The sequence below is a fragment of the Lates calcarifer genome, linkage group LG4 (assembly GCF_001640805.2).
Source record: "Lates calcarifer isolate ASB-BC8 linkage group LG4, TLL_Latcal_v3, whole genome shotgun sequence".
NCBI classification, from domain to species: domain Eukaryota; kingdom Metazoa; phylum Chordata; class Actinopteri; family Centropomidae; genus Lates; species Lates calcarifer.
This window is the reverse complement of record NC_066836.1, coordinates 14,317,328-14,344,842: the sequence shown is the minus strand read 5'-3', so window position 1 is coordinate 14,344,842 and position 27,515 is coordinate 14,317,328. Positions and strand designations below refer to the sequence as shown.

General features: G+C 41.6%; 3 protein-coding genes across 4 annotated transcripts; 2 read left to right on the top strand and 1 right to left on the bottom strand.

Moving 5' to 3' along the window:
- The first annotated feature begins 279 nt into the window (after positions 1-279).
- vwa5b2 (von Willebrand factor A domain containing 5B2) lies at positions 280-14,034 on the top strand. The gene is made up of 23 exons (XM_051070065.1): positions 280-413; positions 698-876; positions 2,347-2,520; positions 3,302-3,517; positions 4,296-4,521; positions 4,656-4,813; positions 5,053-5,184; positions 5,285-5,409; positions 5,515-5,695; positions 5,798-5,904; positions 6,546-6,748; positions 7,798-7,912; positions 8,275-8,460; positions 8,548-8,764; positions 8,845-9,182; positions 9,485-9,722; positions 9,818-10,159; positions 10,270-10,404; positions 11,001-11,129; positions 11,207-11,257; positions 11,806-11,917; positions 12,016-12,139; positions 12,237-14,034. Exons 3-23 carry the CDS (start codon positions 2,382-2,384, stop codon positions 12,996-12,998), a joined length of 4,236 nt encoding a protein of 1,411 aa, XP_050926022.1. The 5' UTR covers positions 280-413; positions 698-876; positions 2,347-2,381; the 3' UTR covers positions 12,999-14,034.
- alg3 (ALG3 alpha-1,3- mannosyltransferase) lies at positions 13,501-17,875 on the bottom strand. The gene is made up of 9 exons (XM_051070064.1): positions 17,640-17,875; positions 16,607-16,706; positions 16,359-16,506; positions 16,029-16,189; positions 15,734-15,854; positions 15,414-15,619; positions 14,910-14,985; positions 14,589-14,734; positions 13,501-14,501 (listed from the first exon to the last, which is right to left on the bottom strand). The coding sequence occupies exons 1-9, from the start codon at positions 17,818-17,820 to the stop codon at positions 14,321-14,323; spliced, it is 1,320 nt and encodes a 439-aa protein (XP_050926021.1). The 5' UTR covers positions 17,821-17,875; the 3' UTR covers positions 13,501-14,320.
- mul1a (mitochondrial E3 ubiquitin protein ligase 1a) lies at positions 17,844-21,641 on the top strand. Of its 2 annotated transcripts, XM_018676835.2 has the most exons (7): positions 17,844-17,966; positions 19,087-19,218; positions 19,394-19,471; positions 19,643-19,730; positions 19,851-19,971; positions 20,222-20,453; positions 20,586-21,641. In XM_018676835.2, the coding sequence occupies exons 2-7, from the start codon at positions 19,102-19,104 to the stop codon at positions 21,063-21,065; spliced, it is 1,116 nt and encodes a 371-aa protein (XP_018532351.1). In that variant the 5' UTR covers positions 17,844-17,966; positions 19,087-19,101; the 3' UTR covers positions 21,066-21,641. The 2 variants fall into 2 exon arrangements, with proteins under 2 accessions (XP_018532351.1, XP_018532352.1); XM_018676836.2 differs by lacking the exon at positions 19,394-19,471.
- The last annotated feature ends 5,874 nt before the right edge of the window (positions 21,642-27,515 follow it).

Genomic DNA, 27,515 nt, shown 5'->3' with positions numbered 1-27,515 from the left:
ATGTCCTATTATTTGCTTGCAGCTCCCTATGTTCTCATTTTTTTTACTTTCTCAAATGTAGCTTTACAAGTCTGTGGCATTGGACCCATTGAAATAGAGAATAGAAGAGAAAAAGCTTCTGCTTCTTTGGTCTCACCTACCCACGCCTGCTGCTGCTGTCTGACTGACCTGTTGGGAGAGGAAGAACCCCCACCCCCATCCACCCACCCAACACACACACACACACACCCCATCCACCCCCTCCTCTCTCTGGCCAAGCCATTAGCCATGAATTATGGTGCTGCTACCATCACAGCCAATTGTCTGGATGAAAAGCAGGCTCTGCCTCACTCACCGCTGTGTGCTAGCTTGTGCCTGAGCAGCAGGTTCAGGATCATAGTTTCTGATCAGCTCTGTGACTCAGGTCAGAACAGGTAAGCAAGATGACATTTCACTTACCAGGAAATGTAGGTTAGTGCAGAGCCGCATGTTGGTGATGACTGATCACAGCAGTGAGATTTCAAGTCCCATAGACTGATTGCCTGATACTGAAAATAAATTTCAGGTAATTACTCCATATTATTGTTAGGTGTCTCATGGTAGGTTATATGAGAAATAATCTGTTAGTGCATGCAAATGATATTGATCCCAGATGCTGTTTTCTCCTCTTTTTGAAAGCCCATATATTCAGACTACTCTTTGAAATGCTTCCTTATAGGGCAACTGGTGGATTTGTGGAGAGAGAGAAAGAGAGAGGGAGTGGAGAGAGAGCAGTATCTGTTACCCGGATAACTCCTACCGTTGTATCACTGGGAAACCCACGAGCAGATGTGATGGTGTAGTGATGCAGAGACTGGTCACAGAGGCAGATTATCAGACACTGCACTGAACAGTACAGTAAGTGACCCTGGACGATTATTTTGCTTGTTATCTGGAGCTTGTAACTGACATAGGGGGACTGCAGTATTTTGCCCAGAGCTAACTCTTGGCCAGCAATGCTACTGCAAAGACCCAGACAGAATAATTAAATCTCACAGAACAAATGCTGAATTTTCACTTTATAAGACTTCGATTTGCTTCTAATGCTTTATTTTTTTATTGAATAACAACTGTTGTAACTCTGCCATTCACCAAAATGTGCTTTTGCATGTAATAATAATTATTATATGTATTTGGTCAATGTCTGCATTTCAGTTTTAAACTTCCCAAGGTTATGTGCATGTGTGCTGTTTGTCATTCATCCTGTGCCATGTGTTTATATACTGTAATTAAAACCACACGCACACACACACAAACACACGACTAACTCATAATGTGTAGAGAAGTCATTATCTGTGCCATGCATCTTTTTTGTCACTGATAAAGCTCATCAGACATTATGTCAGGTTTATTCATCAGCTTTGCCACAGCTCTGCATCTGAGCAGTCTACAGAAGGGCACAATGTACTTTTCCTTGTGTGTTTTCTGACAGCATCAGTTTGCCCTACTTTGACAAACCAGGCATTTATTTGCCTGTTATGAGCTGAGAGCACGGTAGCCAGATGGAGGCTGTTGATCTTGTTAGGAAGGTAGATGTGAAAAGACCATTACCTTGATCACAGCAAACACACATAGACACGCGCACACAAATGCCTGCATGTGTGCATACATAAACACATATGCATACACACATACACTTTTATGCAGTCTACCATTCACTTAGCTGTGATCTGCACACTGGTTTCTGCACCTGCTGCACTTAAAGTTATTAAGTAGTCACTCATGAAGAATTATTGCATACAGCTGGAGTTACATAAATGGAAACTCTGAAGAAAGCCGCGATTAGTTGGAGGTTTGTCACCAAGTTTATATTGTCCTAGTTTACAAACCACAGAAGAGTACAGTGTACCTTTTCTTACCACCCAGCTCGTGCAGTTAGCAAAGAGTGCAGTTAAGTAAGAGTACGACAGTAATCGTGAGTTCACATGGATTTGCATACACACTCTGATTGCATATTCTAAATGTGATGCATAGTGGAGTAAGTGCAGACCTTCAATGTTAATGATTGACTAAGCCTTTTACTCTCAAACTATCACGGTTGCTAGGGGCCTGAGGAGACAGCTTAGTTACATGTCCAAGAGCTGATGTGTACATATCTGGCAGGCATGTCTATATAAAATGTGAAACTAGTAGGTATTTTAGATGCTTTTGATGAATACAGCAAAAAATTAGGTCTAACTTTATGCTTGTTTGGCAAAAAAAACTTGGCTTACAAAGATCATTGTAATTGCGTGCTGAATGGAAAATGAGAGGATTTAAATGCACACTCACATATTCCTCTTCCTGTCAGACCATTTCACTGGTCTGTGTACCTGTGTTCTCATGCAGCCAGCAAAGTAGAGGCTTGTCAGTAACCTGAAAAGATGGTGGGACTGAGAAACCGCTCTACATGGGAACCATTGCTCCTCAAGACCTCCTGCATCAAGTCCTGCGCCAACGGCTGCTCCTTGGGCATCACAGCACACCTTACCTATGCCAATGCTGACATAGAGTCTGTAGAAGGTGAGTAGTGAGAAGATACAGTGTTAGAACAAGTGATAATCCCAGCAACTGTATTTTTAGTTAGAAGAAAAATAACTAGATAGTCTAGTTTAGTTAATCCTCAAAAAAGCATTTAGCATCACATAATGCCAGTATTTCCAGCTGCCAGCTCAATAACATCTGACAGACATGTTTGTCAGCAGAGGGGCTATTGAAATTTTGGTGGAATTCAATTTAACGTTAGTTATTTTGTCTGGATTTGGTATAAGTCACTGCAGGTCATGTATTTAGTGTGGTGTATTTATGATGGAGGGATAAGAATTGACCACAGGGGAACACCACAGATAATTTAAACTTTAGACGAGGAGGTGTCTCTTACAATAACAAAGGTTGCATTATGGTTAGGTTGCATCAAGGAAAGATTCAGAGTTCAACATTTTCAACACATTGACTTTTCAGGAGCTGGGGTCCCAAAAATAATTTTTTGAGCCGAAAGAGGATAAATAAGAAGAAAAATTAATCACTGATTTGTATAAACCCCCCCAAAAAAACCTTCAAAAACAAATGAAATAGACAAGGACTGGACAGTTTTTTTTTTCAAGACTGCTATGGTGACATCTTAGTTGGCATATGTTTTTAATTTGGTACTTTGTAGTTGATTTCTCTTGGAACATGATAAAAGAAGACTTTTATCATCTATTGCACTTTCAAATATTTTTCACGTTATGTAATTTCTTTGGCCTCTAAACTGAAGCAAAAGTCTGAAATCATTTTTTTGTGTCTAATATTTTTGTTCATGTAGGTGTGTTTGTGTACCCTCTTGGGGAAAAGGAGGTGGTGGTGGGTTTTGAGGCTGTGATTGCGGGCCGACTGGTGGGGGTCCAGATACAGAGCCGGGGGAAGCTGAAGGACTGCTGCTTGGATTGCTGCTCTGGATCTGGTCTTGAAGGCCACTGTGGGAATGGCAGAGAGTGGGGCTGCTGCGGGAGCTCCAGCCACGACATTCAGTGCACCAACGGTGAGGAGAGAGGATGAAGGAATGCAGTGAAGGAAAAAAGATTCTTGTGATGAGATCTGACAAGCTTCAACAATTAAGATATGCCTTCATGTTGAGCATTCACTTTACCCATGCTTTCTGGGCTACCCATTTTCCTCAACTAACTTACTAATAAATACATCAACAGTTACTGAGCTGTAATCAGCCTCATTAATTTATGGCTACTGCTAGCAGCCATTAGTCATTGGTCCTCCCCTTGGCCTTCCCCAGACACTTTAGCTTGACCAAACCCAGACCTAATGAGAAATATGTGAACAAGAATAAATGCACTGTCTTCTAAATGCTTATGAAATGCCCATGATAAAGGATTAGCTTTCAGCTCAGAAAATCAAATTTGCTGTGACTTGCTTTGCTTTGCTTGTAGGTAAAAAATTGTACTGTAATGTAGTAGAGCCACAAATCATATCAGCCACTGGTTGAACTGTTGCAGACTGTTGTCTACTGCTGTAATGATCTGGTCTCTGCATGAGCACAAATACAGCTACAGTAAGTCCCTGCTCTGTCCTGTATTAGCCTCATTGAGGATAGGAAGGACAGACAAGGGAGCCAAATAGATCTGGCTGCGTGCCCAATGGTGAGATGGTGTTCACTTGGCACAAACATATATCAACTTGAAATGCATAGGATTTTATTGGAAACAGCGGTAACATGTACAAGGAATGAATTTCTCTAATACAGCCGACACCATGCACAAAGCTTATTTATTTATCCATCTGTTTCAATTGTTTTACTATTTTAGGGCATCTCATCCTGGATGAAGACCTTGAAAGAACCACATTCATTGTAGGCACAGGGGTCATTGACCCCATGGATATAGTGTCCATTATCATCAGCACCACGCTTGAACTCCCCACATTAGAAAATGGAGCAATCCGCATTGTCTACCCCTCGTTACTCACTCCAGTTGTCACTGGCCAGATGACTCCAAGCAAGAGTGAAAGTGGGGGGAAATTAGAAGAAACTGGGTATGGGTTTATGTCGCAACTAAATGTGGCAATACTATTTTACCTGACACTCTCCATTTCAATAAATTCAATGTAATATAGACTGATTGCTGTCTATTGTTTTCCTAAATAATCTACATTACTGTCCTCCTTAGAGCAACCAGCTGTTTTGGTGCCACCTCAGGAAAACAGGACAGGGCCCTAGACTCTGAGCAGCAGTGTGTCCACGCCATCTTCACCAGTCCAGCTGCCAACCTGGCACCATATGAGCTTAACTTCCAGCTGCTTGTCAGAGGGGCCTGCCTGCTGGCCGGTACTGCCTGTCTTCTCAAATAAGTTTGATTTAGTGGTTATTGACTCCAGCCATTGTGAAATATTGGAATAGTGGGCAATCCAAAATCCAAAGGAGATAGAAAGAAGAATTACTGGTGTGTTCTAGAGAAATGGAAAAAGCACACTCAAATTACTAGATAATATGGATGACTGGTGTTCATATTTCTTAAATGAAAAAAGTAATTATTACTTTATATTTCCTCATGAACTGATTTGTAGGACTGGAGAGCCCCACTCACGCTCTGAGGGCAGATGCAGACCCCAGTGCCCAAAGTGCCTCTGCCACCTACATCACCTTGGCACAGGAACATCCATATGACAGACACATAGAGATCATTCTGCATCTCAGTGGTGAGCAGTGACAAATTGTCCCTGAAATATTTGCACTTTCTCTTGGTGTCAATTTCTGTTTATTTTTCAATGAGACTTTTATCCTCAAACACTTTCACAGAACCTCACACCCCACTGGTCATCTTAGAGAAAGGCAGACTCTCCTTCAGCGAGTACGAACAGCAGATTTGCTCCCGTCGGGATTTCATTCGCTGCACCCGCAAAGACTCAGAACCTGAGAGAAAGGTTGGTGGATCCTGCCTCTATTTGCCTTTCATACTGTATCACATGCCTTTATGTACATTTGTCCCAATTCTATTAACTGGGTAAAAATGTGTGAAAATCTGACAGCTGGAGTTTGTGAGGAAGCGGCACCACAAGGACATTCTGAGCAGCCCCGTCTTGATGCTCAACTTCTGTCCTGACTTGCTGTTTGAACCCTTGGAGCTGCACAAAGCCACCAGAGAGCTACTGTTCCTTGTAGATCGCAGCGGCAGCATGAGTGGCACCAACATCCGTCGTGTTAAGTTGAGTTGCAGTCAGGACAAAAACATATTAAAGTTCAGTTTTCAGATTTAGGCCCGTAGATTGATCTGGCTCCATCCTGTCTGTCCCCTCTTGTTTCCACAGGAAGCCATGGTGGTGGCATTGAAGAGTCTCCCCTCTGGCACCATGCTTAACATTGTGGGCTTTGGCACCACCATCAAGCCTCTGTTCACCTGCAGCAAGCTTTGCACTGATGTTAGTTTTACTCTATGACCCAGCTCAGAATGGAGAATAATCTGAATCTGTCATATTTGCAGCATATTCAGTGAAAGAAATCTTATACTTTGTAATTAATTATTTCCAGTTAGAGAAAATACATGGAGCATTTGGATCAGGTCTCCTGTTTTTCAACCATGTTGGACTATGTGTTCCATTTTGTCTACTTTCTAATCAGGCAATAGGTCAGGTCCTTAGGTTGCCTTAGTAGCAGAGTATCAGGTTTTATCCAGACCAGGGGCTGCAAGGACAAATAGTCTTTGCACATACTCCTCACCATATGGTGACCTTTTATGCATTTTCACTAAGGCAGGAGATGTCCTTGTCTCCTGTCAGGCATGTTTGTCCACAGTGTGATTTGAGGTGGTTTTAAGGCAGGTGCTAATGTGTGTGTGTTTGCTTTCTCTTTATTAGAGAAGCACTGATTCAATTCTTTGCTACCCTCACAGGGTAATTGGGGCATCTGATATCAAACAGTGAATTTATCTTGACAACATGCGCGATGTTTGCACAGGCAGCGTCATGCAGTTGGACAGGTGTTGTTTTCCTATGCTTGTTTCTCCCACCTTTACTGGAGATCTGATTGCATCTCTACTTTTCTTTTTTCTGTATGCCTGCAGGTCACTCTCATGCAGGCATATGAGTATGTGCAAAGGATGAGAGCCGACATGCGAGGCACCAACCTCCTGGGAGCACTGTCCTGGGTGTACCAACAGCCCATGCAGCGCTCATATCCTCGCCAGGTCTTTATCATTACAGATGGATCCATTACCAATGTAGCCAAAGTGCTGGAGTTGGTCCGCAGAAACACATGTGCTGGCAGGTATGGAGCCCTAAAACTAAATTGCCTATTACCATGAAAATCATGAGTGAAGAAGGGTGCAGAGAGGTATCAGCTGGATGACATCAACACAGAAAATGTTCATTAATTCAAACAGCTAGTTAACAAAGATTTATTCTATGGCTGGCATGTGATAGGACATTAAATCATTGAAGGTGACGGAAGCAGAGAGGAATGGAGTATAGTGAATGCAGGCAGAACGAGGCGATAAATATGGTGGAGACACAGTGTGGGGGAGGAGAGGGAGGAAGAGAGTACAGAGAGAAAGAGAGGGGACACAAGCAGACAGTGATCTTGAAAAACTGAGAGCAAAAGCCCTGTGAAAGAAAGAAAAGAAAGGGCTGAGGTATTTTTCAGCCACGCCCAGTAATCCCGTTAAGTGCTCTCCTCTGCAGTAAGAGTCACGCCCCTCTGGTTTTCCCTTGGCCTTTCAGCAATGCACAATAACTCCATTTACCCCTCATTAGTATTCTCCTGCTGGACTGACTTTCTCCACTGTATTTTGGCTGTCCTTTTGCAAACTATGTAAATATTAGCTGTTTCTTTCATCTCATGTAATACATCTAATTTCAATTAATGTAAATTATGTTGCAGTCTAACTACAGTCTACATCCATCTCTTGCTTTGATATCATTTTGGTTTTCTGTCCTTTAATTCATGTAGTGCTGACAGTATCTAGCCATCTCGATAGACCCTCTGTTTTTAGAGACAGCACTCAAGATCTCAGCTATTCTGTCCCCTGCTCTTTTCAAACTCTCAATTAGCCAAATGGCTTGTGATCCCTGCTAGGGCCCAAATAACAGTTGTCTGTTTGACGACTCTAAATTTTCGTGAGATGCATGGAAGCCTCTGTATGCCATTAGGGTTTCACAAATAGATTGTTACGTAAGTCTGAATTGTTGCAAGAGTCTGGTATTTGATTTGCTTAGACAGTAAATCCAAGTAAAAGACAGACATGTTACATGCACAGTATAGTGCAGGCACTGGAGATGGGAGTAAAATCTAAAGTATAAATTATATCACCTCTGCAGATGCTTTGGTCTGGGCCTGGGTCCTCGAGCCTGCAGGAGACTCCTGCAGGGCGTTGCCAAACTGACAGGAGGGACCATAGAGTTCTTGGATGATGAGGAGAGACTCCAGCCCAAGGTCAGCAGCACTGCAATACTGCCACCTAATGGAGAAAATATGAATTGAAATTAGTAAAGGCGGAAGTAGAAGTAAAATTATCCAATTTAGGTTTTTTAAAAATCAATCAAAGAGAAAAAAAATACACATAAATTTGTATGGCAAAACTTGTTTTTTCTACCTTTTCTTCTTTTGTTAGGAAATATTGGACTAAACTACTGACCTGTATATAAAGTGGTTAAAAGTAGCTCCACCTCGACCAGCTTCAACAGTAGAATACTACTTTTGGTACACACTGATGAATCAGTAATATAGAAGAAAAATAGAAATAATAAATTGTAAAGTGGTTGGTTAAAAAAACGTTGACTTTTCTCTCTCCTCAGTTAGTCAAGTCCCTGAAAAAGGCCTTTGAACCTGTGCTGACCGATGTGCGGATTGACTGGTACCTGCCAGAAAACATGGAGGCTCTTCTTTCACCCAACGAAATTCCTCCGCTTTACCCTGGGAATCGGCTCATTGGATATTGCACGCTGTACGATATGGCAAATTTCAAAGCAAAAAAGACAGAGGTATACATCACCTCATTTTTGCAAAGATCTATCTGTGTGTGTCTGCATGGGAAGACAGATTTCTAATTTAACTGTCTTATTTTATAGTCTCAAGGACAGGGCTATAAAGGTGTACGTCGTGGCTCCACTGGTTCCATTTTTGGCCAATCAAATGACGAGCTTTCACCTCCTCCTGCCTCCGAACTAATGCCTGTGGTGACATGTGCAGATGGCACCAACTTGGAGGAGGCACTGAGGGAGATCTCCAGAGAAATCTCTTCTGAATTCTCCTGTGCCAGAGACACAGACCCTGGCACCAGCCCAGGTCAGTCACTAATCAGTGGAGCTTTGCTCACTGGACACTTTCTGCCACAGTGGTTAACATCTGGCTTTTGTCCACTCTAGGTGTGGAGTTAGACTGGTCCAGTGATGTGAGGATTAGGATCCAGGAGAGCTCTTATATCCAGGAGCAGTATGTCCTCACTCGCTGCTCCCTCAGTAGTGAGCGGAGTCTACAGACACAGTCCCACTCACACATACACGCATCATCCAACTCTGATTCAGCAGGCGGGGCATTTCTGCCTGACCCGTACTCGTCTGGTTCGGTACTGGACACAGGGTCTCTACCCCAGGGCCTCGAGAAGATGCCCCCTCCAGAACAGAGATCATCCTTGTCTCGCTGGGCAGACTCTACTTGGCAACAAAACCTCTCAGCTGAAACCTCTGACAATGGGGCGAAGAAGGTAAGCTTCCATGCCTCATACATGTTTTGAGAAAGGGGTGCAACCCCTATCTTTCTCACTTGACAGAGTATTGTTGAAAAGTGTTCTGGAAGACTGTACGTTGCTACATGATGTAGGACTTGGTTGAAGCAAAGTACTGTAGGTACACCATGGAGGTACACTGCAGGAGTTCTTTACTCCTGGAAAGTACAAAATATCACAAATAGATCTGGTACAAACAGAGAAGCTTTGCTGCAGAGAAAATGTAATAGAAGTCTGATCTACTTTTTGTACCTCCTTGATTTTCCTTCTTGGACAACCAGAGTGGGCGCTTGGATGGAGGCGAAGAATCTCGAAGGAGACAAAAAGCACTAGCTCGTTCAACCATGGCAGCACGGAGTTTCTCTTCCCCCCAGGGCGAGTTGGAGATGCATCGCCTGAGGAGAGCTCTAGAGAGGGTCTCCTTTGACCAAACACTGGGAGGGAGGCTAGACGAAAGCGATGGGGAGATGAAGCCCCCTTCGCGAGGGACACTGTCCCGCAGAAGCCTCACTGACTCCAGTAAGATACTACTAATAAATACTGAGACTACACTTATTGCTTCGCATTTTCTCTGCATCAAATTTTTGTCTCTCACTTATCACTCTGATCCTCAGATGGTCTCCTGTTCCCTGCCTCTCCTCTGGACTGGGATAGCTTCACAGACCCAGAGTACCTCTTCACTGGTGTTCTCCCAGAGGATCCCCCTCCAGGTCAGTGTCGCTCGCTCATTCACGGCCTGCTGAGTGGCAGGCCTGTGTCCTGGGAAGTCACTGTTGACCTGGGACATCTCTGGACTTCTGAGGGGCAGGAGACACCAGAGGCTGAGGGATGTGGAACAGGAGGGGAAGAAGGAAGAGGAAGGGAACCATGGGAAGAGATCATTCACCAGCTGACTGCTCGTTCAGTTATAAGAGACTTCGAGAAAATGGCAGAGAAGGAGAGTGATGTTGGACATGGTGAGGTTTTACTGATGATTTCTCTTCCTGACTGAATAACATTTATCTCCTAACTATTACAAATGCTATCTCTTATTCTTTCTGTGTTGTTGTATTTGATGGTTCCCTAGGTTCAGCTAAGCGGTACCGTATGAAGGCTATCCAGACTAGTAAGCATTGTAACATCATCTGCATGTACACAGCCTTCACTACCACAGATAGCAACCCCAGCAAAGGCTTGCCAGACAGCATGGACATCCACACAGGTGTGCCACCAACACTCACACATAGACAGAAACTGAGAAATTATTTTCTGTATTTTAAAGAGGCACTCAACCAATTTTAAACACAAGGTTTTAGTTTATTTGTCATGGGGAGTAATATTTAGTCTGTGAAAATAGTCGTCTCATGCCCTTTGTGCCTCTGAAGGGTGTCCTCTGACAAAATGACCCTGATGGTGTCATTAAGGTTATCTGAGATTGAGCTTGAAAGCCTGTGTTCCAAATTTGATACATGGTGTTAAAAGGATGTTGGCATTTGCTAGGCAGGGAATGTCTATTGAAAGATGCTATTGAGATGCATTATGGGAAATGTAGGAGTCAGTGTTTTTGGTGTTAAAGTCAGTTCTTGTCATGTTTTTAAATCTCTCTTTTGAGTCCCCCAACATAATGAAAGTACAATCCTAGCTCACTGGAGTGCAGCATTAATATTTATTTTTCTGGGGAAACATACATATAGCACCACATATACCACAGCATTCACAGTATTTATATTTATAGTCTAAACTGTTAAAAATTAAAGGAAAATACACCGATTTTATTTCATACATTTTATTGTGTATTTGTGCACTTTGTGTGTGTAGGGATGCATTTGGGGAAGAGGTGGAGTTCCCAGTCGGGCAGTCGCAGGCAGAGGGCTTATTCTGTTGGCTTGGGCAGACGACGCACCAGTAGAGACAGCGAAGAAATCGAGGACACCTGGAACTCCACAGGTATACAGACTGAATGATACCATCAGCCATTTCTGTTATCAAGACTTTAGGTCATCAACAATCTTTGTATCTCTCAGACAGAGATGACACTCCTGCCTCACCCTGTAGCCTTACATCCTGGGACTCTAGTAAGTACTGCTGTCGACTCGCTCAGTGAAAACACTCTAGCGTCAGTGTAGTCCTAAACTTGTGTCTGACCAGAAACCCAGTTCAAAACTCTAGGTGAGTCTGTCTGAAAGCAGAAAAAGAAGATCTGCTCTTCCCTGACACATCAGTATCCACTGAGGTAGTTTTTAAAGGATCAATGCACCCCAAATTTAAAAAAAAACAAACATAGTTTGTCCATCACCTCCAGCAGCTGCTAACCATGCTGATAGTTTGGTTTATTTACCCCGGTTTACAAATGTTAGAGGGATTTGATTTGTGGTGCTCACAGCATTACATTTAAACATTTCAACTGAAATATTTCTTTTCAAAAACATACATAACCCACAAAACATGTAAATTTTTTAAGGGGCTTTTTCTTTATTCAAATAGTTCTATTGAATAAGGTCTTTTGTTTATGTTTTTTGTAATTTGGGTGCACTGATCCTTTAAACCCAGTCACAAACATCACTCCATAACTGTACTAATGAAACAAAACTGTTTAATGTTGTATTCCACACTGCTGTCTCAGGTTTGGGGGGTAATGCCTACTCTGCTACAGCCCCAGCAATAGCAGGTGCCGCATGCACTCGTTCACAGCGATCTATAGAGAGCAAGTCGATGGAGAGCTTCTTTGGCACCAGGTAAATAAAACTTTAATATTAAATAATTATTCTCAGTGAAACATTACCTCTGAATGTTGCATTAAACTGTGAAGGTGAAAAATGTTTAAATTTTCCAGGTTCCCACTGGGCAGACTCAGGTCCTCTATTTCATCAGGAAAGCAGATTCCTCTCAAGTCCCACTGTTTGTCTGCAGAGACTGAGAAACAACCTGAAACTGAAGCCCCAGACTACCTGCCCCTGGTGAGCTGTGCAGACAAACAGACACAGCATATGCACACTAATGCACAGAGGCATGCAAAGATATTTATTAATATGTGTCTATATGGTGTTTCATCAGGTGCGCCTACAGCTGGCATCAGGAGCTTTTCTTCTGACGGAGCTGTATTCAGACTGTGTCCAGATCCCCCTGGACCGCCTAAAAAGGGCTTCACCCTACAGCCTCCACCGCCGCAGCCTCAGCCCACCTTTCCGTTGCACATCTCCCAGTGCTCCATCTTTATCCACCTCTGCCAGGCCTCCGGGTGCTCCCTCTAGTCACCATGTTACCTTTTCCCCTTCTTCCTCCCTCCTCTCCAAACCAACTGCACCTCCCTTCCACCACACTCCAGACGACACTCCCCTCATGCTGGAGCCAAGGCTTCGCCGAAGACACCTGTCTGACCGAGACCCTGTCACCTCACCCCCTGACCTCCCCAGCTCTGAGGAGGGCTCCCTGGAGCTATCTGTTGGCCTCTCCCACAGCCAGAGCCACGGCCAGGCAGATAGCGGTCGCGGATCGGAGACAGATGTATGCGAAGGCTCTTCGGTGGAGCCAGCTGACCTCCAGGGCAGCTGCCAGTTGGCCCAAGAGGACCTGGAGGGCTCGAGCTGGGCAACAGCTGTGGCTCTAGCCTGGCTCGAACACCGCTGTGCCGGCTACTTCATGGAGTGGGAGCTGGTAGCAGCAAAAGCAGACTTCTGGCTGCGCTGTCAGGAGCTGCCCGAGGAAGTGGACCTGGCAGGGTTGAAGGGAGCTGCCAGACAGCTGTTCTTGCTGCTTCGCCACTGGGATGAGAACATCAAACTGAACATGCTGTGCTATAACCCCAATAATATGTGAGACAATCATCTCTGAGGAAACTGAGCCAGATCTACTGATTTGCATACTTACTTGTTACCTGTGACTCTAAAGAAGCAATGCCTTTACATGGAAAAGTAAATCCTGTATTTTATCTGCAGGGTCAACTAATACCATAACCCAGTGCCAAGTTCATTCTAATATTAAGTTGCACATGAAAGATTTTACTGATTGAAAAATTTATATTATTGTGACAAGGCTACCCTTTACATGACACTGACCAAGTGGCCTTTTGTTATAAATATGCTTTATGCAATCACAAGAATGCCTTTGACCACCTGAATGGGCTTTTTGTAGTCTTAAGTTTTAGCTTCCTGTCAGTATAATGTTATTACTTTACCAAATATATAATCACAATCGGTATAAGATGAGATTGATTTTGATTATGAGGATGATTATTTGATAAACCAATAAAAGATTACTTTAAATAATATTGTCGGGAAAACACCATGAGTTCAAAAAGAAGAAACGAATAGCATCAGGGTTAAGTGGCATCTCTGTTTAATATAAAATGTTACACTTCTGCTGTTTCAGTCTAATTCATATTTTTCACATTATATCTACGTATGTGCTGATGAGTGTAGGGAGCCACTCACAACAGAGGACAAATCAATTATGATATGACATGCAAACAGCTGTGACTGTCTACAGTTCAGTTTCACACTTTGTGTAAAATTATATAATGACTGGAAAAGAGTTTTGGCCTTGTACTGGAGAATACTGAACTTACTATGCCACAAGCTTATGCCTGATATGCATTTCATTTAAAGCTTTCTTCAATATAATGCTTTCTTAATACAATGTACATGATCACTTCCACTCCAGAAAATGAGTTTGGATAATATCATAATTATGATTAGGCCAGCTGAATTATGAGCAGACTGTAACTTTAACATACTAAGTAGAAATATAGCCTATGTAACAAATTCTTTCCACACAGAATAACATTCACAATTTCCTCCTAGCATTGTACTCCACTTTTCCTGTTATGTATTTGAAAATGAAACCTGAGAACCCATATTTTCTTCCTCTCTTTCATCTCCTCAACTGCAAGGGACAACTACATCCCATTTCATCATGTAGATCTCTGTCTGCAGACTGCAGCCACACGTTTGCTTCCTTCACTTTTAGCAGTGAGCCGACATGACAGGCATCAAATGGCTCCTTTTGATTCATGTATAAACAGTCTACCCCAGTGACCTCCCTCTGCACCGGTGTTGTGAGGATCAAAGAGAGGAGTAGGATCGAGGCTGTCCGGCAGCTGACTCAACCGAATGCGACGTCCGGTCCGATCAGGCTGTGGCTCACTGGCGTTTGTCCTTGACAGGCGCATGTTGTTGCGTTTCTGCTGGGGATGAAGGCAGGGGTGGAGCCAGCCACAGACAGAGGAGGATGATGACGTGGCAGACGTGGAGGGCAGCCGAGCTACTGTTAGTGGAGGGGTATGTGTTCCATGAGAGCTCGATCAGACCCAGGATCAGGACCCTGGAAACAAGGATAAAATAATATAACATTAACATGTGACTGAGTATTAGGTGATCATTGTACTTTATCATTTAGCTTTCCTCTTACCTGAGCAGGTGAGCCAGCTTCTTGACTCCTCCACTCCAGAGCAGGTAAGGCAGCGTGTGGAAGTACCAGACGTAGAACTGGTAGTGCAATGAACGACTGAAGCACATGCCAATGAAGTTAGAGGTGAACAGAATCAGCACTATCTGTGCTCGTCTATTAAGGTCTGACACAAAAGCTTGTGAATACCAGGAATATCATTCTGACCAATATCATGCAGACATGTTTGACACCTGCTAAAAGTGTTGCCAATAATCCTAATGTGTTCTTTAAGGAACAATATTCTACAGATAAGAACAGATTAAAATGAAACAGAAGGATATGATCCACGGTGTTCTTCTGAGGAGGGATTTTCCTCTTGCCAGGCTCCTTGAGAAGTTCGAAGATGCTTTCTCCTGGCCTGGTAAAACAGAAAACAGGCAGAGGATTTTCCTTAGCTATAGGAAGTCTTATTTGTTAAACCTGATATTCACGATGCATAGCTGAGTGCCAGTTAAAATGCAGATACAGTATAAATCAATCTGGTTGGGATGGTGAAGTGATGGGCTCACATATGGGTCAATAGGAATTTGAGCTTGTGAAATGCTATTCAAAAATACACAGGACACTCCTAGCTGAATGTACATATATATATATATATATATATATATATACACACAACACTTGCACTTCTAAATATCTGGAAACCCTGCATCAGGGTCCATAACATCAAATACTAACTGAGCCAACGCCTGTGGTGTTGAAGAGCAAAAACTGGCACAGTTTTTAACCCTTGATATATTCCAGCTCATCTCTGATTACAGTGCCAACAGTAAAAGCCTGTCTCACCTCTTCCACCGGCGGAAAGCGAAGAGCAGCAGGGTGAGCAGGTGGGCAGCCAGCAAGAGTAAGTGAAAGTAGCGATTCAAGAAGAGCCACTCTGGCAGGAAGCGCCAGTTGACCGTCCACTTGAACATGAACTGACGGCCAAGATCAAAAGCCCGGCTCACGTAACCGATGGGATTCTCCAGGAGGAAAGGGAGGCCCAGTATAAGCTGTGACATCAAGACAGATTCATTTAGAGATGATGTTTGCAACACTGAACATTACAGTATATTTAGATATGCTAGTGAAACAGTGCATGATGTTTTGTCATAGGGATTATTTACCTGTATGCCCGCACACAGAGAAAGTCTTGGGATTGTCCTGATTAGACCAAACTCAGACAGGAGGAGAAAAAGTAGCCCAGGGGCAAAAAGGAGCACGTTCATCTTCACAGACACTGCTAAACTGTCAGAAAGAGAGGACAATTGAGTTGTAATTTCATCTTGTAAAAAATTCATAATGATACTGTATAAAAATTAGCAAAAAAAAAACCAAACACATGCCATCTGTATACATATTACTCTTGATTAACAGAGGGAGACACTGCATGAGAAGGTGCATTAAGGAGCCCACACTTGCCTGTAGAGGCCACAGCCCAAGGTCCAGTACCCATCCATGAACAGGTTGACAGCTGCAAACAGCAGCATCATGGCCACTGGGTCATTGAAAAGACGCAGCACAAAGATGGAGTGGATTCGATAGGAGGCACAGCACACAAAGAAGAACACATAGGGAGGAACCTGGAAAAAATAAGAAGGAAGGAACAAATGTTGTCATAAAAATTACAGAGATAAAGAGTAAAATCTTACACAAAGCCATCGGCTACATGTGCATTCATAACTAAATACTTCCAACTTTCATAATGTTGCAGGATAAATCAAGGCATTTGTAACACAACCACAGACTGACCTTCTTAGTGCGGTAGTATAGTCTGAAGACAAGCAGCAGTGTGATGAGGTAGAAAACCGCAAAAATGTACTGGCCCAGACGGATGTTCACCCCGTGGCTGGTGATGTAATATAGAGCTGTGAAGATGTAGACAAAGCCTGCTGGATACCTGAAACAACAAGGTGCTAATTTATCCCACAGTCCTTCACCCAGAGTTACATCTTACTACAGGATGGAGACACTACAGCACTGTAGACATTTGTACTCACACCAGGGGGCCTGTGTCTCCTTTAAGCTGAGTGTAGTCATAGGTACCATTGATGACGCCCTCTACTTCATCCATGTAGGCTTTCCAGTCTATCTCAGTGTCTGCGAGGAAATAAATTAGTGATCATGAATGATTGGGAAGATAACCTAATGATTAAATAATCAGGATTATCATTTCAATATCTTTGTCTATATATTGTTAAAACAATGACAAAAGTCAATCACAACTCTCCTGGACCAAAAGTGGTGTCCTATAATTAATTGTTTGTCAACCAAAATTATATGATAATCGTACACACACATACACACGGGGGAGAAAACAGCAGCTGAAGCTGTTTCCCAGCAATGATAGGCATATACTAAATAAATGCTTTGGTTGATCGATTTAGTGTTAAGCCATGAAGTGTTACAGCAGGACAATGTAACAGTATGTGCACTACTGCAGAAAGAATTAATGGTCAGTCTAGTCAACAGAAATGTAAGACAATCTTTATAACAGATTAATCTTTTTTTTTTAAATTGTCAAATGCTCACTGCCTCCTGCTTCTCAAATGTGAATATTTGCTGGTTTTCTGATGGTTATTTTCCAATATTTCTGTCACTTGATAGAATAAACAAATTAATTGATTGATCTGAAAGAAGACATTTGTTATTGATAGATATTGTTACAGACCTACATTAAACTAAAAAGTGGACTTTTCAAAATAAACAATGACACAGATAAGATATTAATGCCTCTATGATAAATGCTTCAATACAAGGGTTTCCGAATGAGTGAGCGGTTATTATGAAGTTTATTGCCATTCAAATTTACATCTTTATCTGCATAAAGTTTTAACACTAGCAGCTGCTGATAATGATTATCACTGGGACTGAGCAGACGACTGTATGTGGTCATGCAAGGACAGTAAATTCCCTTTGACAGGTGGCAGTGTGAGTTAAGCGGGTTTGCTAACGCTAGCTACCTAGCGATCAGATACGTTCAGAGAAATGACAAAACACCGTAGCATGCTAACTAGCCGCGCAGCTACTTACATGCTACTTTCTGTATGACCCACACATTGATCCCGATCTCCAGGAACCACAAAACTGAAACGACCAGTAACGTGTATTCCGTCTTGAACAGGACCAGATGCTTGTCCTGCCACAATGTCTGAAGTTTCCCCCAAAGTGGGGACGGGGAACCGGGAGACTTTCTCCGCACACCTCCTGCCATCTCGGCGGCGTACGGGCGACGTGGAGAGAGGCCGTAAATGGCATGCGCCGAGTTCGTCACGTGACTCTACGTTTTTATCCCCTACGTCACGTGACAACACAGTTCAAACGAATATGTCAAGTTGAGACATCTCTTTTCTGTGACAGGTGAGAAATAAGACTTATTTTATCGTCGTGCTTGATCATACACTTATACACATGAGTTATGGTTAGCTAATGTTAGATTTAAAAACAAAACGTTTAGAGGTCACTGCTGGTGTTGTCCTTGCAACGTTAGCCGGCTAGCATCAGCCCACCGTTACTTTAGAGAAAATAATCATAGTGAAATGAAAATGATGACAACTGACTCTCTGCATGTTGGTTCCTTTTTTAAAAAAATATCAGTACTAATGACTTAAGGCTGTGATTACTGATTTGTCAGGATGTCAATTCTAACAAGATAGTCAGTCTGCTGTGATGATTAACTGTCAGTGACCAAAAGTAGCGAGTGTCTTCTGTTTGTTTCTTTCTTTTACCTTCACATGTTGGTTTTATCATTGCGGTTTTAACAGTATGCAAGGGACCGTTTGGCTTTTGTTTGACCAAGTCCTATCCCGAGTTTTGCCTCTCCTGTATTGGTATTATATTGAAGACTCAGTTAAGAACCCATTTTTTGGGAAAACAAATAATCGGTATTCTTCGAAAAATCAGCGGATTATTAAAAAACCTGATGGTGTTTCTAGAATCCTCCAAGAATCATTTAACTATCTGACTGTGGAAATGCGTTTTGAAAGGCAACATAAACAGTCAAGTTCCATGTTTCCCTACTGACAATCTTTATTTATTTTTATATATAATAGCATCACCTTGTACTCTATGGTGATGCGGATTTTTATGGTGATTGGATATTTTATACCAAGTGATTAATCAAGAAAATTATAGGCTGACTAATCAATAATGATAATAATCATGAGTTGCAACCCTAAACTTCAGATATAGGTCATGTGAGATAGAAGCTATGTGTCAGTGAGCCTGCCTATTTCTCACAAGATGACTTCCATATACTGACTTAAAATGGGTTGATGATAACTAGTTGAAAGTATTATGAACTAATGTCAGTGCAGTGTGGCAACATGTACATTTTTGTTATCATAAATGCAAAGAAGGATACATTTCTTCCTCATGCAAATTTTACAGCACTGAATCAGTCAATACTTAATACCAGACACACACTGTTAACTGTGACAGCTGGTTTATTGACAGTCTTACCTGTCATATTTTTCTGCAGGTCTGCCCGGAGGCAATGGATGGATTTTCTGTGACGATTACAGAGGCGGTGTGTCTTGGGACCAGCATTGCCCTCTCAGGCATCTGCTACTATCTGTACAGGAAGAGCCGGGCGACAGTAGATAAACTTGATGTTAGTTGTGGATCATATGTAGTGAACATGATTTTACATAACTTCATATTTTGCAAATTTATGCTTTTCTGTGTCTTCATGTTGTCTAAACCATAGTTAGGAATGGAATTAGTTTTGAAACTGTGGAAACAATCCTCAGCTTTCACTGAAAGCAGCTGATTAAAATCCGCTTTAGGAGATCAACACTCTGCTAATGTTTCTGAACCGTGCTTACAGAAGAGGCCAATCTTCTAGACCAGCAGCTTATCACAAAGTGCGTAGAGTATTTTTTATTTTCATATTTTGAGGACTAAAGAAGTAGACTATACAAAAAAAGGATTATGGAAGAAAAAAAGAAGCTGAACTTTGTCTGACTGAAAACTGAAGCCTGTCTGCTACATTATGTATGTCGCATGTACAAACAGTGTGTGTCTTGTGTTGACAGGAAGCTCCACACTTCAACATAGATAAGAAACTTAAAGACATTCTGAAAGTAACTCCAGGAGCGTGTCTACAGTATGCTGTCATCGAAGGTAATCTGGGTCTCACTGTTTCCAATATAGAAAAAACATGATCCATATTTCTCCACTGAAAGATGTATATACCTTCTTTACCCCTTATTCTCTATGATGTGTGTATGCTTGTATATGTAGGAGCTGTGAAACCAGTGGGCAAACCTCTGACGAGTCTCTTCCAAAAAGAGGCTGTCGGAGTGTTGCAGAGATACATGTTGAAAGAACATAGGCTGGTGTGGAATCGCCTATCAAGCACTTGGTGAGCACTATATCAAGACAGTGCGATGTTATGATTCCATGATGACTCTTGTGGTCACTTTTTTTAATGTGCCAAGATAATTTCTTCATGCAGACAACTTTATTTATTGTAAATGCTCTGTTAGCCCACAGATTATTTGAGTGATTACACCTAATTTTCTCTGACACTTGTGTTCCATCTTATTTGATCTTCTGTCTCATCATGTGTGTAGACTAAAGAGACCCATTGTTTCTCCCTCTGTGCTTTCCAGGACAGACAGTGAGCTAGTCTTGCACCAAAGGGTGAATACAGTGCCCTTTGTGTTAGTGGGAGCAGATGAGACTACGATCAAAGTCCTGAGTCCTCTGCAGGCCTCCGGACTGAACATGGAGATCACTCACGAGAAGTTTCACCAGGTCAACTATGGCTTGGGTGACATCATAGGACAATACCTCAGTGGGGAGAAGCTTAAAGGGCAACTGGAGACCGAGGAAATGCTCAAGGTCAGTTCTTGAACTTCTATAACCCAGTTATTATGTCATATTTTGTTCCAAAAGTGTCAATATTTTTGTTAATCATAGGGCAAATATTGGTCTTCGTGATACATTCATGCAAATATTCTCCTCTTTTCCCAGGTGGGTACAACTCTCACAGGCATAGGTGAGTTAATACTGGACACGGATGGCACCCTAAATCTTCGACCCCCTTCTAATAATGCACAGTACTTCTTGAGCATCACAGACTTTGACACCCTACGACAAGAGCAAGAGAACATGAATCTTTGGTGGAAGGCCCTGGCGATTGCCTCTGCTCTGGCTGGGGCACTGGTCCTCCTCTGGCTCAGTCAACGCTTCTACCAGCACCTAAAAGTTCGGTGGGAGCGAGAAGAGATGAGGAGGGAATTTGAGAGACTGCGGGCCGAAGTACCAGCGGAGCCTGAAGAGAATTACATAGAAAACGCCTGTGTGATTTGCCTCTCTCGGCCACGTGACTGCGTTCTGCTGGACTGTGGGCACGTGTGCTGCTGCCACAGCTGCTACACGGCTCTTCCACAACGCAGATGCCCCATTTGTAGACAGAACATCAGCAGAGTGATGCCGGTCTATCATGCTTGAGTCATCTGCGTGACCATGTGACCTCTGTGAAACATGAACCACCGTAATAACTATCAGCTTTTCACCTCAAAGGTCTAAACTGCTGCTTTTACACCTAAAAAAAGGGGCAAAACTAACTCTTTGAAAATCTCATTACTGTCAAGAATAAGATTTTCTTTTACGAACATACTGTATCTGTTGATAAACTGTGAATCATAAAGCTATTGCAGAGTTTGAGTGTGGTACTTTTATCTGAAATTTGTTAGGATAATAATAATATAGGAAAATGAAATAACTGGGAAAAGGGTGTAAGTTTATGCAATAGAAATGTTTATTTTCCTACATGTTAGTTATGTGCCTTATTCTGCTAATTTATATGGCCAATGCTGTCTCAGAGTGAATATACTGTATGTATCTGAATAACTTAACTCTGGTTGTGAGAAGATTCAGCTTCAGTTACAGGAAGTTACTGAAACTACAACACGTCTAGTGCCAAGACAAAGCTTTAGTGCTAATCAGTGCACTACTGGCAGGTGAGAGCTTGTAACGTGTTGGTTTGTTGAAACAATTTCAGTAAAGCAACACTCTTTAAAATCATTTGTGCAGTGTATTTCACTTCCTGTCAGTAAGGATGTATTAGAGACTCTAATGTCAACCTACTTAAAGGGGAACTCCATCAATGTACACATCAAGTCTTTTTATAGGTCTTGGGTAAAAAAAAAGAAAAAAGTATCAAGTCTGTGGTTCCAGGGGGACTTGAATGAAATCTGATAAATGTCCTCAAATGATGTTTGAATTTATTTTTTATTTTTTTCCCGGGAGCAGTAATAAAGCTCTATTACCCCTGTGGTAGCAATTTCCACTTCTCTAATGAGATGTGGATGTTTAACACATTCAGTTTGTAAAGTTTACTCACTGTTGACTGATCTCAACTTTGCTTTTCTTTGTGATGATAGTGATGCAATGATTAGGAAGAATGATGCAAACTATAAAGCTCAAATAATGTTTAACTCAAAATAGGACTTTGAAAAGACAAAGCATTTCAAGGTAAAAAAAACAAAACAAAACAAAACAAAACAAAAAAACGCTTCTAATTCATCTCTATTCTGTTATTTCTAGGATCCACAGTTGAAAACTAAACCTCAACTAGTAAATGAGTAGTAAATTTTGTCTGTTTTATTATTAGTTCTGTTACAGTTGTAAGCACATAGTTGCTGTTATTTACAGTTGCAAGAAAAAGTATGTGAACTCTTTGGAATTACCTGGTTTTCTGCACATACTGGTAATAAAATGTGATCTGATTTTCATTAAAGTCACAAGTACAGACACATATAATATGCTTAAGCTAATAACACCCAGACAGTTATAATTTTTTATGTCTTTACTGAATAAACCCATTAAAAAAATTGCAGTGCTGGTGGAGAAATTATGTGTCTCTTCATTTTCAAAAAGGGAAAAAGCAGTTTTTGGCCCTGGACTGTAGTAAGGATACAGATCTGTATGAGGCTAACACATCGTGTAGTGTTATGCTCATTCTGTATGTACAGATCATCTTATATAGTTGTTACATCAAACAGGTGCTGTTTCTCTTAAAGGTAAGGAAAGAAGTTCACGTCTGAATAGATCCACGTTTCACAAATGATGATCAATTCATGATGGGATTTTTTTTCTTTCTTTTCTTTCTTTTTTTGTTGTTTTCCATAAGCACAAATGCTTGGCAGCACCTGGTGTCTGAAAAGACTCGGGTGTAGTGAGTCATCAAGCATACTATTTCTGTCATCTCTAACATGCACTTAGAAGATTTGGAGAATGGCAGATAGATGAAAAGCAATAGCAAAGAAAGGGAAAAACTTTAGGTGCCCGTGTGTGTGTGTGGGGGGGGTAGAAGTAGGGAGGGGATGCCAGGTGAAGAGTGGTGCTTAAGGCCGGAGTGGGGGTGAAAAAAAAAGCAGGTGGGCGACACAGGATCCCATAAACCTTCCTCAGCGGTCATAAGGGTTCACTTTCACAAATTCTTCATGAGCTCTCTCAGCAGCTGTGGCTCTCGAGGAACAGTCTATTCCTGTAGCTCTGGCAGACCTCTGAGGGCATTGAAAAAAACACAATGGCATTTGAGAGAGTTTGGAGAGAGTGAAGGCTATAAAAATGGAATAGAATCTATAAATATACATTTGATGTCATGTATGTACAATTCATATAGAGATAAAAAGCTTTGAAAAATAAAGTGATGATTTTTCCCCTCACTATGTTCTTGTCACAACAGTCATCAAGGCCCATTTGAGTCTATCTGAATCATAAATAAGAATTGCTGCTTCTACCACTAGGTGTCTATCTTTCTTCACTTGGGACAGTGAAACACATACCGTAGTGGCTGACAGTGAGTGAGGACACAGACTCCAGTGGATGGTTGGATGCAATGAATGTACACTGTGAGATCTTGTTTAATCCATTCTGATAGCTCACAGACACAATTTAAATGATATGATTATTCTCTAATTGGCCGTGCTTCATGGGTGTAGACCCTGATTTGTGATGATGAGGGCGCAGACAGTGGTGGTTCATTTAAGTAAAAACCTTATTTATTAGCTTCAAATACAGGGATTTAATGGCAGCATTAGCTTGGAAAGTAACTCATGACTTGTAATATTATCAATGAAGTTTTTAGGGAAGGGAAGGTCAGTCTGTTGGTCCACCCCACCACTTTGGCCCAGGCTGAAAGGTCTCAACTATTTGATAAATGACTATGGAATTTTGTGGAGACATTCATGGTCCCCAGAGGATGAAATCACAGATTTTTTTTTGATCCTTTAACTTTCCTCTAGCGACATAATGTGGCTGACATTTTTTATTTTTAGAGAAATATTTCCACAGCTATTGAATGTATTGTAAAAAATTTGGAAGAGACATTCATGTTCTCCTCAGGATGACATGTATCAACTTTTGGTGACTTTCCTGACTTTTAAAACACTGTGATCATCTGGTTAAAAGTTAAATTTGCTCATAATGACCATATATCTGCCAAACTAATGGCTTTCCCATCAGCCTTAAGCACTTGTGTTTAGCGCTAATTAGTAAATATCTGCATGTTAACATGCTAAACTAAGACAATGGACATGATAAACATACCTGCTGAATATGAGTGTGTTAGCGTTGTCATTGTTGGCATAGAAATCTTGAAGAGAAAGCACTTAGCATAAAGGATTGCTGTGTTTACAGCATCACAGAGCTGCTCACATGGCTGTTGACAGTAGAAAATGTACAAATGTGTCGTTATCCCATTTTGTAGTGTATGTATTTACTGTATTTGATTGCTGCCATGGATTTCTTTTGTGTGTTGGTCGTGCATCCAAAAGTTGTCATAGTCCAGCCAAACCATGGCAGATGGAGCCAAATGCTATATTTAGCAAATGATGGAGTATAAAATGAAAATGGCATATCTCCAGTTCTGCAGAGAAAGTTTTGATAAATCTTTGAAATCCTGACACACCATGACCTTATGTGCTTGTGTTCTTTGTGGGGAGGGGTTGGGTGGGTTGGAGGGGTCTTTTTTAACTCTGGCAGCCAAGCATTAGCAGACACTCCAACCGACAGCAGGGGGAAAGGTAGAGATGCGGTATCTTGGGAGAGAGAGCCATCACAGCGTGCCATAGTCCCTGATGCCAATTACCGCTGTCACCCATCTGCTTTGGGCATGCAGTGAAACGTGGGATAAGTGACCTACTTTCTAACAGTAGTGTGACTGCAGTGCTTTTCCTCTCATCAACAAACTGAGCGCTCCCTCCCTGAGGAGAGGGAAACAGGGATGGTGTTATGGAGAAATATACAGTGGTCCAATATTAAGATTTTTTGTTTGGCCCTTCAGTTTAAGCAGAATATATTAGTTTGGTTCTTATTCACCCCGTCCAGTGTTCTGAATACAAAAATATTGTATTTCCAGTGGAAGAGGGGAAAAGCATCCAAACTGTAACAGGTAGAGAACACAATACTTTTACTATCTTACGCTTTGTACTCATTAGGAACCAAAAGACAAATAAATACAGATGACCAAATGGCAGGTAACCTCCTCTGAGGTTTCTGCTACCATAATATAAGTGAATAGAATTTTGACTGTGGTGCCCACAATGAGAAAGTTTAATCAAAAAATGAAATGATAAAATATCTTCCCTGAATCAATGTTCACGTTACTCTAGATAATCCGTAGTTTGCACTGGGACCATTTCCTCAGCTGCAAGTAATATCAATGAAAACTGTTGAAAATGAGGTACTGTACATTGGGTTTTTATAGGTTTTTCACTCAAAATGCAGCCTGTTATTCCGAAAAGAGCAGAGAGAGTAAACCAAAACAGTAAAGTTGCAGGCAGCCAGAAAAACAAAACGGTGACCTGAAAAATGCAAAAACAGGTCATTGAGATGAGGAGACCTGTAGAGTCAGGTGATAATTGTTGGTGGCTTTGTCTGTAGTAAACACTACCTTGTGATAAGCATTTCTCAAGAGGATAACCAAAAGATATTTGTTGATAAGGAGCAAAATGCAAGAAGAAAAACGCCATCGAGAGACAATCAACAAAGAGTCCAGAGCCAGAGGACATCACTGAGATGCTATGTCAAGGCGTAAGGCAGACATGACTCTGACAACAAATAATGTACGTAAACTTTGAATTAGGCTGACACAGTAAATTCTCAGCAGTGATGGGAGAAGTACTCAGTTAACTAAAAGTACCAATACAGCAATGTAAAAGACCTGCATGAAAAATCCTATTCCAGTAAAAACACATAAGTATTAGCAGCAACATGTGGTTAGTATTAAAGGAAAAGTACTAGTTTGGTCCCTCGAAGTGATATATTATTATATATGACATCACTAGATAATTAATATTGAAACATCAGTCTGTAAGCAGCATGTTGTAGCTGCTGGAGATGGTATAGTTTGAACAATTAACAACAGCCTGCTGTGCAAAACACAGAAGACATGTATTGTAATTTGCAGTTCTTATTAGTGTGATTGCTGATGGCAATCTGACAGCATAGAGCAAAACGTTTGGTCTCTATGGATTCAGTGGATGATACTGAAGAGACTGACATAGGTCACACTGATTCTTAACATACTTTTGACTTCATATTCAACATCTAAACTTAACCAAATTTGGCACACAGCATGAATGGAAGACTCCAAACACCTGCCCATGTTTATGTTTTGAGATATGGTATCGTTTTTCCATGATTGGCTAACAAACTTTTGTGGGTGTGGTCAAATCAATTCAACCTGCCACAACTCTTGAATGCTTTGTCCAGTCGCAAACAAATTCAGGCTCAGGTGTACAGACTTTGAAAAGGGTGAGTTTCATGTAGTTTGGGCATTTGGGGGCACTATAACAAAAAATGAAAATTGCTTAACAAAACTTTCTACCACTCCATACTTTAGTGCTTCAAATGTGATACTGCCAATCTGAGAGCATGCTGCTGAAGCTGCAAAAGCTCTTCTATGAAAATGGATATTCTTGTAGTGTCTGGAGTCTGCTTGGGGTTAGTGTTTTGGGTGAAATTTGTCTCTGTATAAGATATTTAGAAGCATGTTTCAGGCCATTTGAAATACATTGGGACAGGTTTGTAGTGACATTTTTGGAGAAGTTGACCTAATTTTGTTTGGTGTCTGCTTAGGGTCAGTGTTTTGGGTGGAAAATTAACAATGCCAGGTCCAAATTGTCCAGATGTTTGTGTGTTCAGCTATAGCTATACTTAAGTAGAGCACTTGAGTAAATGTTCTCACTTTCCTCCACCAAGCATGTTTTGTTGTTTATTTGTTTACTTAAATTTACTTTTAAAAGGAAACCCAGACTTCATCAACATGGCATTAAAAAATATGAAACATTCACCTCTGATCCCAGCTCTGGCCTCCCATGTGAATGAGGTGTAGCTTCAGCATGCTGCAGACTACAGCTGTGAGCTCTTCTATCTCAGCTGTGTGCTCACTGATCCAAGGGCCAGAGCTCTGCCAGTTTTCCCACAATCTTTTGGAGGATGTTTATGCGGGAAAACAAACAGCATTAATCTTAATGACGAGGAGAGCAGATACACAGAGTACTTTTGTCCATGACTGCAGATGGTGTGTGTGTGTGTGTGTGTGTGTGTGTGTGTGTGTGTATCCTATTTCTGCTTATCCTCTCAGTTACATTTTTAGTTTTCCTGAAATATATACCTGCTCTCTCTCTCACTTACACAAATCCTAAGAGCTGATACACAGGGAATTGATCCTTGCTCTTAGCTCTAGGCTTGTTATCTGTGTTTTTCCTCAGCTAGTGTTCCTCAAGGAGGAACATAGTGTGTATATGCACAATGTGTGTGTAAGTTCAGCTGAGCTTGGTCTGCCTGAGGGGAGAGATGGGGAGGGGGTGAGTGACTCAGCACGGTGATTCATTTGTAATTGGAGGCAGTGCTTCAGGAGCACACACACACACAGATTTCTTAAGGGTG

Bases quoted from the DNA above. Each gene is read 5' to 3' on its own strand.
- vwa5b2 (XM_051070065.1), top strand. From the start codon at position 2,382: ATGGTGGGACTGAGAAACCGCTCTACATGGGAACCATTGCTCCTCAAG. The intron at 5,410-5,514 runs GTTGGTGGATCC...AAAATCTGACAG, and splicing joins ACTCAGAACCTGAGAGAAAG to CTGGAGTTTGTGAGGAAGCG. The intron at 5,696-5,797 runs GTTGCAGTCAGG...TTCCACAGGAAG, and splicing joins CATCCGTCGTGTTAAGTTGA to CCATGGTGGTGGCATTGAAG.
- alg3 (XM_051070064.1), bottom strand. From the start codon at position 17,820: ATGGCAGGAGGTGTGCGGAGAAAGTCTCCCGGTTCCCCGTCCCCACTT. The intron at 16,507-16,606 runs GTGAGTACAAAT...TTGTTGTTTCAG, and splicing joins GGAGACACAGGCCCCCTGGT to GTATCCAGCAGGCTTTGTCT. The intron at 14,735-14,909 runs CATATCCTTCTG...AATAGACGAGCA, and splicing joins CTCAGAAGAACACCGTGGAT to CAGATAGTGCTGATTCTGTT.
- mul1a (XM_018676835.2), top strand. From the start codon at position 19,102: ATGGATGGATTTTCTGTGACGATTACAGAGGCGGTGTGTCTTGGGACC. The intron at 19,219-19,393 runs GTTAGTTGTGGA...AATCCGCTTTAG, and splicing joins CGACAGTAGATAAACTTGAT to GAGATCAACACTCTGCTAAT. The intron at 20,454-20,585 runs GTCAGTTCTTGA...CTCTTTTCCCAG, and splicing joins AGACCGAGGAAATGCTCAAG to GTGGGTACAACTCTCACAGG.